The sequence below is a fragment of the Anarhichas minor genome, unplaced genomic scaffold (assembly GCF_050575085.1).
Source record: "Anarhichas minor isolate MPS153535 unplaced genomic scaffold, ASM5057508v1 ptg000114l, whole genome shotgun sequence".
NCBI lineage: Eukaryota > Metazoa > Chordata > Actinopteri > Perciformes > Anarhichadidae > Anarhichas > Anarhichas minor.
The window spans coordinates 1,785,111-1,804,545 of NW_027466560.1; the positions used below are offsets into that span (position 1 = coordinate 1,785,111).

Consider the following 19,435-nt stretch of genomic DNA (forward strand, 5'->3'; position numbering starts at 1 on the left):
CTGCCGAGGTGAAGCCACGTTGCTCCTCGCCTGACGGTTATCAGTCACCTAAAGTAACTTTTTAAAGATGCATAACTCGGTGTCTGGGAGAGGTTGTTAATAAATATGAAGGGAATAACTTTGCATTAAAGATGAGGAAAAACTGTCCTGCCAGCAAAGCAAGTCTCTGTATCTGAAGTGTGGATGAAATAAACACACACGTGGATGAAATGTGAATTTATTATCGTTTAGTTACATTACAGACATTTAGAGACTCTACAGGTGAATAGGGTGAACACATGAACTCATAGATATCACCATCAAACTTCACCACTTCATCACTCACATTAAGAGGAGTATTTATTGTGTTACAAGTTTACTGAAATGTAATGTTTAAATATGTAAATGAGGCATTATGTAATGGCTTGTAACTTTTGGTGAAATCTACAGACGTAAACAGACAAAGTATAAGAAACGTTTTATCTCCTCTAGTCTGAAAGAAGACGAGTTATGGAAGATTAATAGAGGAAAATCTCTAAATTGATCCGTGCAAAACAAACAGCGATGTTTTTATCTCCAGAGCGTCTCTGACTTAGATCCCTCTGTAGCATCAGATCAAGGCGGATCAAATGTAAATGTTTGTTTCCGTTTGTTGGAGTCTTGAAAGGTGAACAGAGTTCTCTGGAGAGAAGCACTTTGACCAATTATGTTTAAAGATGTGGGTTTAGCTTTAAAACAGAAAGAGATGCTACGACGCCCGTGTACTCTGCAGCAGGACGCTGTCACACCGAGTCTCACGCGATGACGTCACATCTGGAACAAAGCTGAGCTAGCTAGCTAGCCAAGCTAACGGCGGTGCTGTTGTTTGAGATGGATGTAGTTTGCCGAGCGGTTTCACACTAAATGAAACAAAAGGATCTTTTAAATGAACAAACATTTGGATTCGTGTCTAAATTAAAATGTGATCAGGACATTATTTTATCTTTCTCCGTTTACTACCGTTCATGTTTCTCTCTATTCAATCCTTCCGTCTCTCTGAGAGTTTATCTTTAGCTCAAAGGATTCTTTGTTCTGATTCTAACAAGACAAAAATAAAGCCTGCAAAATGTAAAACTTGTATTAAATGAGTTTATTAATAAGTGAAATGAGTTGACCACACAGAAGACACCAGCTAACAGTATTGACTTGGTTCAAGTTCTGAGACGAGAATTCTAAACATGGTGAGTTCTCCCGTTGACCTCCGCTCTCTCAGGCCTCGGCGTTGTACACGGCGAGGTCGGAGGCCGTGGTCACGTACAGTTCCCATGGAAACTGATTGACAGGTCTCTGGACCGTTCCCCGCTGACCTCGGCTCTCTCTGATCATCAGCTGGACGTCCTCGTCGTCCAGGATGCGGACGAGGTCGCCCTCGGGGTCGCGGTAGTTCACGGCGATGTCGTCCACCTTGAAGACGTTCCTGAAGGGAGACACGCGGACGGGAAGACTTTTTAAAGTTTCACTTCCTACTTTCATTCGACTAGAACACGTCACAACAGTCTGCAAACCAGGAGGAGGAAGAATCCCCAAAATATCTCAAACAAATGACACAAAAGGAGGTTCAAGCTGCTTTGTGTTACGTTCAATGAAGAACCAACAACGTTACAATGAAGCTGTTTTAACTTCTGTTTATGCAAAATATTAAAAAGCACACGAGACCAACTGAATGTAGCTTTCAACAGATGTAAATATCTTTACAAATGTAAAGATATGAAGACAGAAGACAAACTGCACCACAATAACTTCATTCTACTTCATCTGACTTTCTTATTCTAATAGGATTTGTACTTTCTTGATATTGTCTCTTGGGGACGGTTCTGTGAGAGTAAACACACTTTCAGGTTTCTTGCATGTTAAGTGGTTTGTTTACTTCAATGTTAAAAGCAAGACAATAAATGAAGAAGAGCCTGCACCATTCATCAGGCGGAGGAAATGACCCACGTGGTGTTTGTTGATATATTACATTTTAATTAAAAATTTGCTGAAAGAATTATTACCAAGAAAACACGTGGTGGAGCAAAGGAAATGAAAAGAGAAATGCGTGCAGATATGAAGTTACCAGCTTCTCCATATTCACTTCGTTGTTTGTGTTGCATAGACAGACAGAAATGTTTGTGTGCAGGATTTAACTTCCTGTCACCGGCACAGACACGCATCTTCATGCATCTTCATGCATTTTCAACCCGAGTCCCGCAGAGATACATAACATATACAAAAGTCTCTTTTTCGCAGTAGTATGGTCACAATGTGTACAATTACACACTCTACATACTCCAATATAAGGATAATAACCAGCAGCATTGCTGAAGTCTCTCTCAGCTGATACAAAACCGATACCGTCCCTAATGCAAAAGGGACGGTCTGTAGGATCTAGTGGCATCTGGTGGTGGGGTATAAGACTGCAACCAACTGAATACCCCTCTGTTGGCTCCTCCCTTTAAAAAACTGCGTTAACGTGAAGTGCAAAAAATCGTGATAACATCGTTTCTCTCGCTCTTAGGCCATCTTTACCATAATAACACTACTTTAGGAGCAACGAAAGTCAAACGGCGGCTAACGTTAGCCGGGCCGGACCAGTAAAACCGCTAGATAACGACACCTTCACGTTCTCCCTTTCTTTAGCGTAACGAAGTAAAAGTACTTTCTGAAAATGTTCAGAATCAACAAACAATCCTTTTACAAAACAGATGATGATGATGATTTGCTACGACTAAAAACAACAATTAAATTCATCTTCTTTGTTCTTGATTGTCTTTGCAAGTTGTCTAAATGCAAGTCTTTGAGCACTGAAAGGTGCTGTGAACACAATAAACATGCCGGCTGAAGTGTGCTCGGTGTGTTTTACTAAAAGTACTTTGGTTGTGATTTTGTATTTTGTTTTTAACTCAACCTTACCAAGTAGTTCTGTTCCCTAAACCGAACCTTTCCATTTCCTTGTTTGTAGAAACAGTAACCCGACACTTTCCCCCAGCAGCTCCTGCATGAAGAGGAGCCTACGCTTAACAAACGTAGCCTGTAAGTACCGTTAGCATCCGTTAGCATGTGGGATCTAGAACAACGTATCCAGCGTAGCTACTCTTATTAGGACCATGCGACAAATAGTGGACGAGTAGGAATAGCAGTGCATTTTGGAATTGATGATTTCCCAGCAGAAGGTCATCCAGTGGGCAGGATTGGACCCTCGGGCCGTGTGTTTGACACCCCTGCTCTATAGACAGGTTTTGGTTTGTTCTGGGCAAAAAACAACCTCCGACTCTGAAAAGTGAAGTCAAAGCTTCATATCCTAAACCTGCATTCTCTCTAGTGTCCACCAGGGGGCGACTGCTCTGGTTGTATAGAAGTCTATGAGAAAATGACTCTACTTCTCTCTTGATTTATTACCTCAGTAAACATTGTAAACATGAGTTTATGGTCTCAATCTCTAGTTTCAAGTCTTCTTCAATACAGCATGATGTTCATTTAGTACATTATGGTCCATTTAGAGTCACACAGACCATGAGGCAGACGTGCTCCCTGTGTAGATAGGAAGGTCTCATTCTTAGGCTCAGGTGATTATACAATAATGAAAACATTATATATTATTATATTATATTATATTATATAACACTGCTGCTGATAGATCCCCCTACACACTGATCCTTTGAGATCACACAAGAAACCAAATCTGCAATAATCAAAATGTTCATGTGATTGAATTCACAGCTTCTGTTCCATTTACACTCGTTTTCATTTCAACCTCTTCTACGGTTCATCACCATTTCTTTTATTCTTCCTCGTTCTTGTTCAGATGACTGAATCCTCTCTCCTCTCTTCTCCTACTCACCACCTCCTCATACCTCCACCCTCTCCTCCCCCGCTCCCTTCACTCCCCCCTCCTCCCTCTTTGCAGTGCTCAGCCATATTAAAAACTCAAGACCAGGGTCTCATCCATCCTTCTCCAGGGCTCGATAGGCCTGAACGGCAAAAGAACAATAATGAGCAGATAAGCGGATGAAATGAACCGATTATGAAAGGGGGGGGGGGGGGCTAATCATCGTAGCGCTCACCTATCTAAATGACCAGATAATGAGAGACGGAGGGAGACGGAGAGAGAGGAAGACGGCGTATGCATCAGGTTGGGGGGAGTCGGAGGTCTCGAGGACAAACGGTGATGACGGGCGACTCGCTAATGTGCAGGTTTGCTGAGCAGTTAACAGACGCTCAGGTCCCTCAGAGATTAACGGACTTCATCATTTGGAATTAACAATAAAAACAGAATACAGACGGAGCGGAGAGGGCTCGCAAAACGTTCATCAGTCCACGCCCAGGAGAAACACTCTGCTCTGCTAACACTCAAGAGCAAAACACTGTAATTACTGATATAAATCACCTTCTCTGACGCTCTACTTTTTGAAAATGTTCTCAATGAAGCGTGTTCACCTGCTTTAGAGATGAATAGTTATGATTGATGTGATTCTAGTAGGAAGAGGCTGAGGTAAGATCCTCGATGTGATTATGATCCAACGGTTTCATGCTACAATCTCACGCTCCGAGCGTTCATCAGATCCTTCTATGTTCCCCTGTCAGCAGTTCACTCACAGGTGTGAGGCCGCATACAATCATACAGTCGACTCTTAACACCCACAGAACTCATCCTCACGTTTCAACCACTGCTTCCTGCATGGGTTAAATGAAAACAGATCAGATCCCTAAACACGGCTCCATCGCTGCCCAATACAAGGACAGCGGTAGTTACGTAAAGCAGAGTTTGGCAAACACCCACCTCATGCGAGACAGAAGGTCCTTGTACGTCGGCTGGATAGTGAGGTCCTCTTGAACACACACATCTCTGGAGGAACAAACACAAAATCAGCTCTTTAAAGCACAATTCAACCTTCACTCCTAAAGATGTAATTATCTGATATGAAGCAATAAACTTAACACAAAATAAAAAGGTTTGCATCCACGGATAAAGGTTTAAAGAACGCCCACAACCTTCGCACAGTTGCACTTATTATTTCATAAACAAGATATCACACGTCATGTTACCTTTAGTAGTGCAACATGAAGCGTACGGAGGAGTTCAGACTTTACTTCTTTACTTAAAGATTTTCATTTCATTCTTTCTACAAAAAGAACCAAAATACTGACAATGAGGAAGATGTGTGGTCGGTAATAATGAGAACATAAATAAAAAGTATGAATCATAGCCTCTAACCTGGCCAACTATCATACGATGTAAAACCTAGAGATGATGGAGGTCATGTTCGTATATGGCAGAATAAGTCGATATCGTACTTCTTGTAACGACCACAGACCGTATTTCCTGCAGCATCAGAAGATGAAACTCTAAACACTTGTTCCTCAAAACAATACTTTTATTTTTCCTGACAAACGTTATAAACCCGTATCAGTAAAGACTCCCAAACAGACCTGGTGTGGACTCCAGAGGGGGTGAGCAGGAAGCAGCGCAGACAGCTGTAGGAGGGGCCTCCACCCTCGCCTTCTGAGTCACTCTCTGGGAGGGGCTTGATGATCTTCACAAAGGATTGTGGGAAAATACCTGTTTGATTGTTGACCGTGCCCTGAGGAGGAGATAGAAGAGATGAAGAGAGAGAGAGAGAAAGAGGATGAGTGATGGACGATCTCTGGAACAATCAGCCAAACAACCATTACTGACTGTGAGATGTTATGTTGAGTGTTGATGGAGCTATGTTAGCTTAGCATAGCATAGCACTGACCCATCCAGACTCCATTCAGACACAACAAACAGAACAAAAAATAAATTCAGACTTTTTACAAATCTGCATCATTACGTAGTTAATTCAGCCTCATTCTGTTCTGTTTATTGCAGTTAAATCAAAACAAAAGTCTTTATTCATAAAGCTGCAGTGAACCTGACGACCCGAATGAAATATCTCTCCACTGGTTCACCTTGATGCACCATCACCCTCCTCCATCACCCTCCTCCATCACCCTCCTCCATCTCTCTCCTCCACCACTCTCCCTCCTCATCACTCTCTCCCCATCACTCTCTCTCATCACCCTCCTCCACCACCCTCCTCCATCTCTCTCCCTCCATCACCCTCCTCCACCACTCTCCCTCCATCACCCTCCTCATCACTCTCTCTCCATCACTCTCCTCCACATCACTCTCTCTCCATCACTCTCCCTCCATCACTCTCTCTCCATCACTCTCTCCATCACTCTCCCTCCGTCACTCTCTCTCCATCACTCTCCTCCACATCACTCTCTCTCCATCACTCTCCCTCCGTCACTCTCTCTGTCACTCTCTCTCCATCATCCCAATCAGAGTTCCTTCTTCTCTCAGTCTATTTTTTCTCTCTTCTTGGCTCATGTCTCCTCTTCCCCTCCACCTCCTCTCTATATTTCTAATCTTTCACTGCCTCCCACTCTCTCTCTCTCTCTCTCTCTCCCACTCTCTCTCCCTCCCTCCCTCCCTCCCTCTCTCTCTCCTTCTCTCTCCTGTTCTTACCTCCAGCCAGTCTGTGTTGACTCGTTGCAGCAGGAAGATCACCTCTCCCTTCTTCAGGTTCAACTCCGCTTTGCCGTTGCCGCGAAAGTCAAAGATCGCCTAGGAGACACACACACACACACACACACACACAAGCAGAAGAAACCACACACACACAGGTTAGTGAGAGGGGAGAGGAACGAGAGAGACGGACACATTCAGCACAAAGAAGAAGAGAAGAGACGCTGAGAGCGGAAAGGTAACACACACTCTTTATTTATTGTGTGTGTGTGTGCGCGTGTGTGTGTGTGTGAGATATTGAGGAAGAGGAGTAAAGGAACTGAGTGTGTGAGAGAATGAAAGACAGGATGAAGGTTCACTTGATGTGCTCCGTTACGCTGCTGCTGTCTGTCGTATTTTAAGATTTCAATACAACTAATGATTACGTTCATCATCAAGAACTCTAGATATCGATTTATGACATGTTGAAGCTCCAATTTAGGTTAAATCCTCAATCCAAAGGTTTAACAGCTAATCAATCATTCATAACTCACATTACAGTCATCATGCAACACCGCTGTGTGTGTGTGTGTGTGTGTGGATGCTCCACCATCCTGGTTAGCACCGGTGCGTCTGGAATAAAAAAAACCCGGCTGCCAGAGTTGAATTAGCATTTAAAGTAGAACTCAGTACGACGCTTTAAACCTGTTCCTGTCCTTTACAAAGAGACTGAAGTAGCCTGTCTCACACACACACACACACACACACACACACACACACACACACACACACACACACACACACACACACACACACACACACACACACACACACACACACACACACACACACACACACACACACACACACACACACACACACACAAGTTTGTGTTATGAAAGAGATGATGTGGGACTCTGAAAACAGGGAGAGAATTACAACCAGAGTGGGAGGACGAGACCGGAAAAAAAAGAACGAGGAGCGGTTAAAGCAGTGGGAGGGAGGTGAAGAAGAAGAGGAGGAAGATGAGGAGGAGGAGATGAGGAGAGTTTAAGTTAAACAGAAGGTTCAGGCTGCAGAGATCACTGCGCTTCTCACGTGGTGGTTTTTATAGCGCGATGATCCTCAGAGGACACCGAGCGAGTCTCTTTATACATGACACCAGATTCCACACAGAACGTGAGCTACACGCACCAACAGACCTGCTGTCGGTCCTCTGAAGCACCAGAGGACCACAAACAAGATGAACCGAGAAGAGTCAAACAGACTAAACTCCATAAACTAACCTCCACTACAGAGAGGAGGGATTATAATATCTGAAAACTCATGTCTCATGTTCATGAACTACTTCATCACCTTCATACTAACCTGTAGAGAAACAAGTCCTCCATGTGTTATAGAGAGACTGAGGTTGACCTCATGTAAACTGTTCAGCTGATACATACATTTACTCACATGTAGATGTTTAACACTTCCTGTTTCTAAAGCTTCTAGATATGAATTGTTCTTCTTTGTCCTCAGATGTGTAAATAATGTGTTTATCAGTGAATATTGGTCGTTTACGTCGCAAACGTCCTGGTTGACTTGGTTCTGTGGTGGTAACAGCAAGTGTGCTTGAACATACAACGTGTTGGGATGTTTCACCTTTACAACTTTTAAAGCTTTTAAAGCTTGTTTCCTGAATGGAGTCTGGCTCGATTGTTGCTATGCTAAGCTATCATAGTAGCTGCTCCATCAGCACTCAACATATCATCATCATCTAGGTGTGAATACGGCGGCGACATTGTTGTTTGTACCAAAGACAGTCTGTGGTTTACAACACTTAGAAAGTGATTCAACGTCAGCGTGTCAGTCGCGACGCGACGTGAGGACAACCTGGCTGCCGACACACCAAAGTCACGTCTTTAGATCGACTTTCTACGGAATTGTACTGCGTAAAAATAAAGTTTGCCAATCAGGAAAAGGCCCTACCTCATGAATCAAAGAGTTAAAATCTACCACAGATGCACCCACAGCGGCATCAAAAGACCAGTATGTATGTATGTATGTATGTATGTGTGTATGTATGTATGTGTGTATGTATGTATGTGTGTATGTGTATATACACACACACACAACATATATATTAGACTGTAGTTCATCCAGAGCAGGAGCTTTGTGTTGCTTCCCGTCCTCTAAATGCAGCCACACAACCCTTCGGTTCATTCGGCCCTCAGGAGCAATCATCCTCTGAAATTAGACTCGCCCCTCCCCCGCCTTAATGAGCTTGTTAAAACCTCAGCTCGTTATCTGGCAACAGGGAGGTGGAGATGAGAGTTGAGAGTTACTTTCTTTTCTCTCCCCCTGACGTTTAATGAAAGTACATGGCCCACTTCCTAGACGGCCTGGAGTGAAGGATCATGGGAGGACGTGCTTGCGTATAAGAATGAGCTCAGGTTGTGCGAGGAAACTACAGTATGCATTTATTAATATTTAATATCTATGTAACAAACAAAACTCGAGAGCACAACGGACACAAAGCAGATAAATAATATCAGATACATAAATACTTAAAGTTGTTATTGTTCCCTTGTTGGCAAGTAATTACATTTTTAGACATTCAGCAAGATTAGCATTTATTTGAAATCATATTTCTGGGAACCTGAAGCCAAAGCTTCATGTGTTAAAGCTGCATTCTCTCTAGTGTCCACCAGGGGGCGACTCCTCTGGTTGTATAGAAGTCTATGAGAAAATGACTCTATACACCACCGTATACGGCATCAATCGCCGAACTCGAGGCTTGAAAACGTCCACAAACCGATGAGACGTCATGATGACTACGTCCACTTGTTATAGACAGTCTGTGGCAAAAAGCCATAAACTACAGAGAGGAGGGATTGTAATTATCTATAAACTCATATTCATAAAGTACTTTATCACCTTTATACTAAACCTGCAAAGAAAGAAGTCAAGTATTAAATGTATTATGAAGAAACAAAGGTTGAATATCCTGTAAACTATTTGATTTAGCTGATAAATATTGACTTTAATGTAGATTTTTAACACTTCCTGTTTCTAAAGTTTCTTAAAATGAATTGTTCTTCTTCACACGTGTAAAGAGCTGCAGACGAGTTAAAGACTCACCGACATCAATGATTGATCTTATTAACCGTCACATTCACCGTTTCTTCCTGGTGATTCCAAGCGATAAACCCGCATTGTTAGCATCATGCTAACTGGGAGCATTATGTCCCACTGAACTTATGAAGCATGCAACAACATCAACCCTGTTCGGGGCTAAGCCCGAGCTAAATGCTAACAACGGCTCTACGGTGACAAATCTCCAGCGCTCCCCTCTCATTGGTCAGTTGTTGGGATGGAGTCACACACACACACACACACACACACACACACACACACACACACACACACACACACACACACACACACACACACACACACACACACACACACACACACACACACACACACACACACACACACACACACACACACACACACACACACACACACACACACACACACACACACACACGAGAGAGCTAAAATAAATGTTGAGTAGGCCGGCTGCTTCGTGAGTAGAGCTCACCAGTGTTTTACTTCTGTGTGGGAGAGAGGGGAGGCAGAGAGAGAGGGGAGGCAGAGAGAGAGGGGAGGCAGAGAGAGAGGGGAGGCAGAGAGAGAGGGGAGGCAGAGAGAGAGGGGAGGCAGAGAGAGAGGGGAGGCAGAGAGAGAGGGAGGCAGAGAGAGAGGGAGGCAGAGAGAGAGGGGAGGCAGAGAGAGAGGGAGGCAGAGAGAGAGGGAGGCAGAGAGAGAGGGAGGCAGAGAGAGAGGGAGGCAGAGAGAGAGGGAGGCAGAGAGAGAGGGGAGGCAGAGAGAGAGGGAGGCAGAGAGAGAGGGAGGCAGAGAGAGAGAGGGAGGGAGGGAGAGAGAGAGAGGGAGGCAGAGAGAGAGAGGGAGGCAGAGAGAGAGGGAGGCAGAGAGAGAGGGAGGCAGAGAGAGAGGGAGGCAGAGAGAGAGGGGAGGCAGAGAGAGAGGGGAGGCAGAGAGAGAGGGAGGCAGAGAGAGAGGGAGGCAGAGAGAGAGGGAGGCAGAGAGAGAGGGGAGGCAGAGAGAGAGGGAGGCAGAGAGAGAGGGGAGGCAGAGAGAGAGGGAGGCAGAGAGAGAGGGAGGCAGAGAGAGAGGGAGGCAGAGAGAGAGGGGAGGCAGAGAGAGAGGGAGGCAGAGAGAGAGGGAGGCAGAGAGAGAGAGGGAGGGAGGGAGAGAGAGAGAGGGAGGCAGAGAGAGAGAGGGAGGCAGAGAGAGAGAGGGGAGGCAGAAAGAGAGAGAGGGAGGGGGGGAGTAAAAATGGAGTGTTTGCTCTGAGTTTGGCAATAAAACAGATAGTGTGTGTGTGTGTAGAATTTAAACACTTTTACAAGCTGCAGAAACAGAAACTCTTCACCTGCAGACGTGCACACGCACACGCACACACACACACACACAATATAAAAGAGGAAATTATTTCCGCCACTTCTAAACTGCAATGAACTTATTCATTATATCAATTAATCAATTAAATGTTTGGTCTATAGAACATGTCCATAGCGATGGCTGTCATCCATTATTGCTCCCACACACACACGGCTGCTGGTTTAGTTTAAAAATAGACTACGATGGTTTTAAACTGAGTGTGTGTGTGTGTGTGCGCTCTCGTTATTCTGTCTTCATGAGGACCAGCTGTAGTTTTAGACCATGTGAGACCCTTTGAAGGTTTCTTTTGGGATCTGTTTCTGGTCACGCTCCGGTCGGGGAGTGTTGGGCCGTTTAGTCGTAACGTTATCCGTCTAAAGGTGAGCTGATGGAGGAGGTAATTGGCAGGTCGTCACCACTTTAACCTCCTGCAGAATATAAACGCTGTTCCTCTTCTCTTTGTTACGGCTTCGGAGTGAAGAAGGCGTGAACAGCATGAGGAAGAGGAGGAGGAGGAGGAGGAGGAGAGGGAGACAAACTTGACCTTGGGAAGAGAACGAGCGAGGGGAGAGGAAACGAGGACACAGTTAAGGGTTGTTTAAGGGGAGGAAGAGACGAAGCGAGGAGGAGGTGAGGGAGGCTAATAGGAAAGGAGAGAAGGAGACAGATATTTAAAAGAAGGAAGTGAAACAAGGAGACAAAGCGTGAGACAGCATTTGACGAATGAAGTCATCCTTATTGATTTAAATCTGTGTTCTTTCTATTTTAGTGCTTTTATGCATCTCCAGTAAAAAGTAGTGTGTGTGTGTGTGTGTGTGTGTGTGTGTATGTGTGTATGTGTGTGTGTGTGTGTGTGTATGTGTGTATGTGTGAGACAGGATCACATGGTATATTCATTCTTCGTGGTCGTTTGACCAAAACGTTGTTACTCTGTGGGTTGCCATGGAGACTGTAACCGAAGTAACAGCAACAACAACAACATATATATTTTAAACGTGGCTCCACATTACCTCGGCCCGGGGGGACGAGAAGTGGTCCATCTTTGGTTTGACCGTCTTCCTAAGAGACAAAAGAAGAGTTTGATTAATGATGAGATACCTTCAGGCTCAGCTGATGTTAGCGTGCAAAGCTAAGCTGGTGAACAAGGTAGAGATCATACGATAGCTTTGTGAGCGTGACGGCATTCTGATGTTGTCTTTTAGCTCAAAGCGCGGCCGTAGACTGAGTAAAACATGGACGCCGTCTCTGTGACGTGAGAGAGTTTCTGAAGTTTAAAGATGGAGAGAGGTGGAGCAGACAGCTAGCAGCTAGCCTCTTGAGACGACACACACACCTGTCACTCAAAGAGGCCACGCCCTCAATCATGCTTAACTTTAACCCTTAATATAACTCAAACGGGTGAGTTATACTTAAATTCATCCCTGTAACGTTGTGATGAATATAGATTTTAGCCGTAGAGCGTCACCATGATTGTTTCTGCTGTAAAGTGGATGAGTCCATGGGGACTGACTCACTTTGGGAGCCTCAAGTGGCCATTTGAGGAACTGCAGTTTTTAACACTGTTGTGTTAAAGAAGCAAAACGCATCGTGTTACTATTATCGTATCGACTACTGAAACAAGAGCAGTTCAACGTGCCAAGGCTGAATGAAGCTCATCATAATAAAACATTAAAAAGAGGAAATGCCAGAGTTCCTTTGTAATGTTCCAACACATACAAGTAAAAAGGTCAAATGCAAGATCAGAGAGGAAGTAATGAGAGTCTGCCTTTGCATCACTTCCTGCTGAGAGAATCCCTCTTTACCACATCTCCTGCTGCAATCTGATCACGGAGACGTGAGCCGTTAACAAAGAGGAAGTGGACCGTGAACCAGTTTACTACCGTTTTCTCTGAACGCATGCGTCCTTGCCTCCTTCCGTCTCTCGCTGCTTAACCGCATTTATGAATGTTCTCCTCTCAGGTTGTGTCGGTTTAAATCCATGTCTGTCCAACACGTCATTTACGTCTTTTAGACATATATATATATATAACAAAGGATATATGCAACAAACTTCCAGCTGTCATTCACTCTAAATCCTGTTCGATATGGGCTGAGGCTAGATGTGTAATAATGTAACACACACACACACACACACACACACACACACACACACACACACACACACACACACACACACACACACACACACACACACACACACACACACACACACACACACACACACACACACACACACACACACACACACACACACTATTACATAAGTCAATGAACTTGCTTTCATTCAGTGTAATACTTTAAGCACTTCAAGGTTTCCTATTTGAGGAGGAGTCCATTATCTCCCATCCTTTACTTCTGCTGAAGGCCTCTCTGATCCTCCACATCTGCTCCGCCTACTTTAAATCAAAAACATCATCTCATTCCTTCATTTCTATTCATGATGAATGCTCTTAAAAAGCCTAATGCCACTACATCCATGCACACGTTTAAAAAGACGAGGAGGCCATTTCCCATATTGTTGATGAAAAGTTTGTGAGTTGTGAGTTGCTTTTAGCGGAGAGATTTCTGTAATGTAGGGCACAGAGAGTAACCCACTTCACTCGCTGCTGGTGGTTCAGCTTTAAACCTGCTTCACAGAGGGTGCTGCTTCTGCTCCCTCAAACACTCTGGATGAGAGCAGCATCTTCAGATCTGAATAAAAGGCTTACACTCTGCGGGTTGGCGGGCGGAGACGGCGGAGGGCGCGTGGTAGATGCTGGCTGTCCTGATCCGTCTGGTAGAAGAACATCCGGAGAGCCTCATCGAGCAACAGCCATGTAGGCAGACCCAGCAGCCTCTGGGGTGGGGGGGAGAGGAGAGGGGGGGGGTTACATGGGAGAAGGATAAAGAGGTGGCATTGAAGGAGGTGGAGATGAACGAGAGAATCAGAGAGGAAGGTGAAGAAGGTGGTGCAGAGACTAGAGGAGTCTCAGGAGAGAGAGAGAGGGTGATGGAAGAGTCTCGGGAGAGAGAGAGGGTGATGGAGGGGTCTCGGGAGAGAGAGAGGGTGATGGAGGGGTCTCGGGAGAGAGAGAGAGGGTGATGGAGGGGTCTCGGGAGAGAGAGAGAGGGTGATGGAGGGGTCTCGGGAGAGAGAGAGAGGGTGATGGAGGGGTCTCGGGAGAGAGAGAGAGGGTGATGGAGGGGTCTCGGGAGAGAGAGAGAGGGTGATGGAGGGGTCTCGGGAGAGAGAGAGAGGGTGATGGAGGGGTCTCGGGAGAGAGAGAGAGGGTGATGGAGGAGTCTCGGGAGAGAGAGAGAGAGGGTGATGGAGGAGTCTCGGGAGAGAGAGAGAGAGGGTGATGGAGGAGTCTCGGGAGAGAGAGAGAGAGGGTGATGGAGGAGTCTCAGGAGAGAGAGGGAGGGTGATGGAGGAGTCTCAGGAGAGAGAGAGAGGGTGATGGAGGGGTCTCGGGAGAGAGAGAGAGGGTGATGGAGGAGTCTCGGGAGAGAGAGAGAGGGTGATGGAGGAGTCTCGGGAGAGAGAGAGAGGGTGATGGAGGAGTCTCGGGAGAGAGAGAGAGGGTGATGGAGGGGTCTCGGGAGAGAGAGAGGGTGATGGAGGGGTCTCGGGAGAGAGAGAGGGTGATGGAGGGGTCTCGGGAGAGAGAGAGGGTGATGGAGGGGTCTCAGGAGAGCGGGAGGGTGATGGAGGAGTCTCGGGAGAGAGAGAGGGTGATGGAGGAGTCTCGGGAGAGAGAGAGGGTGATGGAGGAGTCTCAGGAGAGAGAGAGAGGGTGATGGAGGAGTCTCAGGAGAGAGAGAGGGTGATGGAGGAGTCTCAGGAGAGAGAGAGGGTGATGGAGGAGTCTCGGGAGAGAGGGAGGGTGACGGAGGAGCAGAAGTCAGGTGGAGGGAGATTCAACAGAGAAGAGGAATAAAGGAGTAGGTGAAGCCAGAGAGATTATAAGTGAAGGCGAGAGAGTGAAGCAAAGAGAGAGAACCACGTAGGCTGGAAACAAAAAATAAAACGAGTGCAGCAGAAAAGAGAAGTGAGTGAGTGGGAGAAACAGAACCTGGTGGTGTTTTTTAGAGCAACACTGACAACATGTCAAAAGTCCACAACTACAGTCAGAGAGCAGCAACGCCCACACGCTGAGCTCCGTGTGCAAAACACTGCAGCACTCAGACCACTACGAAGGCTTCTGCTGAAGACCACTACGTAGGCCTCTGCACAAGACCCAGACCCAGAGCGGGCCGGCTTTATTTGGTGTTACCTTCATGTACGTGTTGAGCTCGGGGATCCTGCTCTCTGCTATCTCTCTCTTGTTGCCCATGAAGATTTTTCCTAAAAGAGAAACACGTGTTAACAATGAAAAACTAAATACTGGACTTCAGACCAGGTTCTTCAGACCAGGTTCTTCAGACCATAACCATAAATATCACAACACAGCACGTTCTCTAAATAAATATATGAAACTTGACAAGTGCTGAGTATTTCCTCGTCTAATTAAGAATCCTCAGATGATATTCCATTTAATATTTCACATCAGACTGAATTATGGCCCTGAGGCCGGAACTCAGACCGTGAACCTCGTTAGAGTGAGACGTATGAAGAGCCGACACGTGCATCTGCAGTTATTCATTAGTCTGAAAATGGGAATAAAAGAGAATGAAGACATGGATTCTATCAAAGAGAGACGGAACCAAACAGAGGCCGGAGTTTCAATTTGACCGAACAGACCCCCCCCCCCCCCTCATTCCCTCTCCGTCCTGATGAGATGTGTCACTGCAGTTAAACCCGTCAGATGTAACATTACCCAGCAGCCTCCTCTAAATCAAGAGTTTGTAGAGAAAGATAGAACTTTCCCCCCGATATAGAAAAGTGACACTGAGAGAGAATAAAGACTTCACGTCACAAATCTGTCCAGAAAGATTTCGTGCTCGGTGTTGATTTGTTGTTGCCGTCTAGTGAATAGAATCAATACATTTATAAAGGGTTAAAAAAAAACATCATGCTGTATTGAAGAAGACTTGAAACTAGAGATTGAGACCATAAACTCATGTTTACAATGTTTACTGAGGTAATAAATCAAGAGAGAAGTAGAGTCATTTTCTCATAGACTTCTATACAACCAGAGGAGTCGCCCCCTGGTGGGCACTAGAGAGAATGCAGCTTTAACACATGAAGCTCTGACTTCACTGTTCAGAGCCGAGGGACACGTCTCCTCACCAGAGAAAGTTATTCATTACACATCAATATTTAAAGTTTAAGTTTGGATCAAGACGACAGATTTAGAGGACTACATGTAAAAGTACAACATTTAGTATTCTTGATGGTTTACTGACTTCAGAGGGTTAAAATGATTAAAGTCTGGATCCTTGTAGACCAGCTACTGTAATCAAACATCAGAGATCTGTATCTGTTAATAAGGATCATCAATAATCAATAACTAGTATCAGCGGCAGAGAGAAAACGTGATCAGAGATGTAAGAGTTAGATTTGCTGCTTGTCTTTGGTGCTGATGTGATGTGTGAGCGTTAGGATCCGTTGCTCGTCTACTCATCATCATTCAGACGTTGACCTTCCGACCTCCTTACGCGTCACAAAGCAGCCTGAAGGCTTTGAAGTCTGCTGGACCAGCATGCAGAGAGCAGGAGCTACTCTTCACCCGGCGTAACGCAGCGCTCAGCGGCACCTTACTGTGCAGCAACACGCGCCTAAAATAACCGGCGTGATGACGAGCAGCTGGGTTTCACTTCCTCCAGCAGCCAGCTGCTGAACCCGTCTGCTCCTCCTCTCCAGATGCATGAAGAAGAGGAGCGCTTGAAGGTGAAGGTTACCGAGTGACGAGGCACAAAAGATGCAGAAAGTACATCACACAGCGTTCGCTCTGCGTTCCTCGACTTTACTTTATTCTCACCGAACAAGAAGCACTGATTATGTAGCGATGCTGAAGGATGCAAGTCAATGGGAAACACCACTAAACGTCTCTATATCACCACCACACTGCTGCACATCACTGCCGACATTAAGACAATGAGTTCTGGTGTTACAAGTCATCTGATATCTTATGTTTAAATATGCAAATGAGACGTTATGTAACGGTAACTTTTGGTGAATTTAGTAGAAATCTACAGACGTAAACAGACAAAGTAGTAAAATAAATGTTTTATTTGCTCTAGTCTGAAAGAAGACGAGTTAAGGAAGATAAATACACACGTGTAAAAACAAGTGCTCATCTTTAGAGTGACGTTTATTAATAAACTGCAGAATTTAGATCAAAAGATATTAATTATGAATAGAACCAGTGTTAACACAGCCATCACTGCTGCTGACACTGCAGTAAAGGATGTGATGGCTGTCAATCAAACAGACGTAAACACACAGCGATGTGTGCCGAGTGGTCCAAGATACCAGGATGTTCTCCTACACGCTTCTCTGGCTATTTATGACCCACAATCCTTTACTGCAGCAGCTATACGAGCAAGAGGGTCAAGGTTCAACGCAATGAGGAAGTAGTTCGTCATAATTAAAAAGCACGACGCACGGACCAGCACGCACTTTGTGGAGGCAGCTGCAGTTTGGACTAAAAGGAAAAAGGTTTGTGACCTGGAACACGAGGATCGAAACGACGCCTCCGGCTGTCGTTATCTGAACAGTGACGACCACGGAGCGTCTATGAGACGTGGGCGTAGTCATGGTGACGTCACTCATCGCTTTGTGTTTGGAAGCCTCGAGTTCAGCGTTTTGGCCGTCGCCTTCTTCTTGTTTATTTTAAGACTTGAAACTAGAGATTGAGACCATAAACTCATGTTTACAATGTTTACTGAGGTAATAAATCAAGAGAGAAGTAGAGTCATTTTCTCATAGACTTCTATACAACCAGAGGAGTCGCCCCCTGGTGGACACTAGAGAGAATGCAGCTTCAACATATGAAGTTTATGGTCTCAATCTCTAGTTTCAAGTCTTCTTCAATACAGCATGATGTTCATTTAGTACATTATGGTCCATTTAGAGTCAAACAGACCATAAAGCAGGGGATGCTTTAGGGGCGGGGCTACACGGTGATTGACAGGTCTCTACCAGAGACGTATACGGCGTCTCTACGTCTCTCAGACATTTATTCAGGAGGTTCAATCCATGTCAACAGGAAGCTTATCAGCATTGGAGGTCTGATAGTGTGTGGGCCGAGGGCCTCACAGACAGTGAATGTGAACAATGTGGAAACCGGACACCGCTCACCTGGAAGAGACGGCAGGACGCAGGTGTTTGGACCGGGCCTCTCCGGGTCTTCAGGGGAGTATTTGGACTCGAGGACCTGGTGGAGGTTGAAGAACTCTCTGTACCTCCTGTAGGTGAGGTACTTGCTCCCTCCTTTAGTCTTCACCTCCATCACAAACATCTGGGGACAAAACAGAGACGTGAACGAGACGCTTTCTCTCTGTTTCTAGGCTCGGTGAAACGTTCGTGGTGATTCCTTTGGAAGAAAACGTACAAAGTAGTCGATGAAGCCTTTGTTCTCCTCCACATCAGCGATGGTGGCGCTGATGGCGATGTTATGAGGCAGCTGATCAAAGTCACTGAGAACAGAAGACACAACCTGAATGAGTTTACGGAGGCATTGCTGCTGGAAAAATGCATTTTGATCCCATTATTTTCAAGTCATCAGATTTGAAACAAAGTGTTTATGATATTAAAACAAACCTTTAAATGTCAGAGAGTTAAAGTCAGATATCTGAAGACACAGAGGCGACATATTTGCCATTTCTTTCTCTTCTGACGCAGTTTCAACACACTTTACATGTTGCATGTATTAATGAGCAAAACAATTAAACATAAAACACACATTTCTCTCTGAGACAGAAACGAACACACAGAGTCAGCCTCTCCAATGTGAAGAGGAAGCTCACTAGTAACTAACACCGTGATATTACATCAGCGCTGCAGAGACTGTGGAGCCTCAGACACGAGGAGTAGAAGCAGCTCACCTCTCCTCTCGCAGCTGCTGCGGCACAGACATCCTGATGTTTGCAGAGCAACTCTACACGTCGTGAGCGGAGAGAAGCTTCACTCTGATCCGTCTGCAGCGGAGAGGATCAGGCAGCAGGAAGCCACAGTTCCCTTTCAAAGTAATAAAACAGGAAGGGTGCGTTCGTTTGGGCGGCGGGGGGGCGGGGCCTTTGGGGCGCAGGTGTGCACGTGAGACACGGCAGGAAGGTTATGACGTAACCTCAGGCAACAGGTAGAGAGTCACAACTTGTAAGAATCATTTAAATCAAAGCTTTATTTCATGGGAGTCTGACCTGAGCAGTTACAGGGACAGTGTGTGGGCTCTGGTGGCCCTCTAGTGGTTTGTGGCAGAATGCAGCGTTTGGTTCCACACACACACACACACACACACACACACACACACACACACACACACACACACACACACACACGTTACATCCAGTGTAAACGGGTTACAATACATCCACACAATATGTGTATTTTGTGATGCTACATTGGCCCAAACATATCAAACATCCTGT

General features: G+C 45.4%; 1 protein-coding gene across 1 annotated transcript; it reads right to left on the reverse strand.

Moving 5' to 3' along the window:
* Positions 1-201: 201 nt before the first annotated feature.
* ncf4 (neutrophil cytosolic factor 4) lies at positions 202-19,032 on the reverse strand. Its single transcript, XM_076082992.1, has 10 exons — positions 18,893-19,032; positions 18,400-18,484; positions 18,147-18,306; positions 15,178-15,248; positions 13,630-13,757; positions 11,932-11,980; positions 6,491-6,589; positions 5,428-5,579; positions 4,778-4,843; positions 202-1,435 (listed from the first exon to the last, which is right to left on the reverse strand). The coding sequence occupies exons 1-10, from the start codon at positions 18,922-18,924 to the stop codon at positions 1,228-1,230; spliced, it is 1,050 nt and encodes a 349-aa protein (XP_075939107.1). The 5' UTR covers positions 18,925-19,032; the 3' UTR covers positions 202-1,227.
* Between the last annotated feature and the right edge of the window lie 403 nt (positions 19,033-19,435).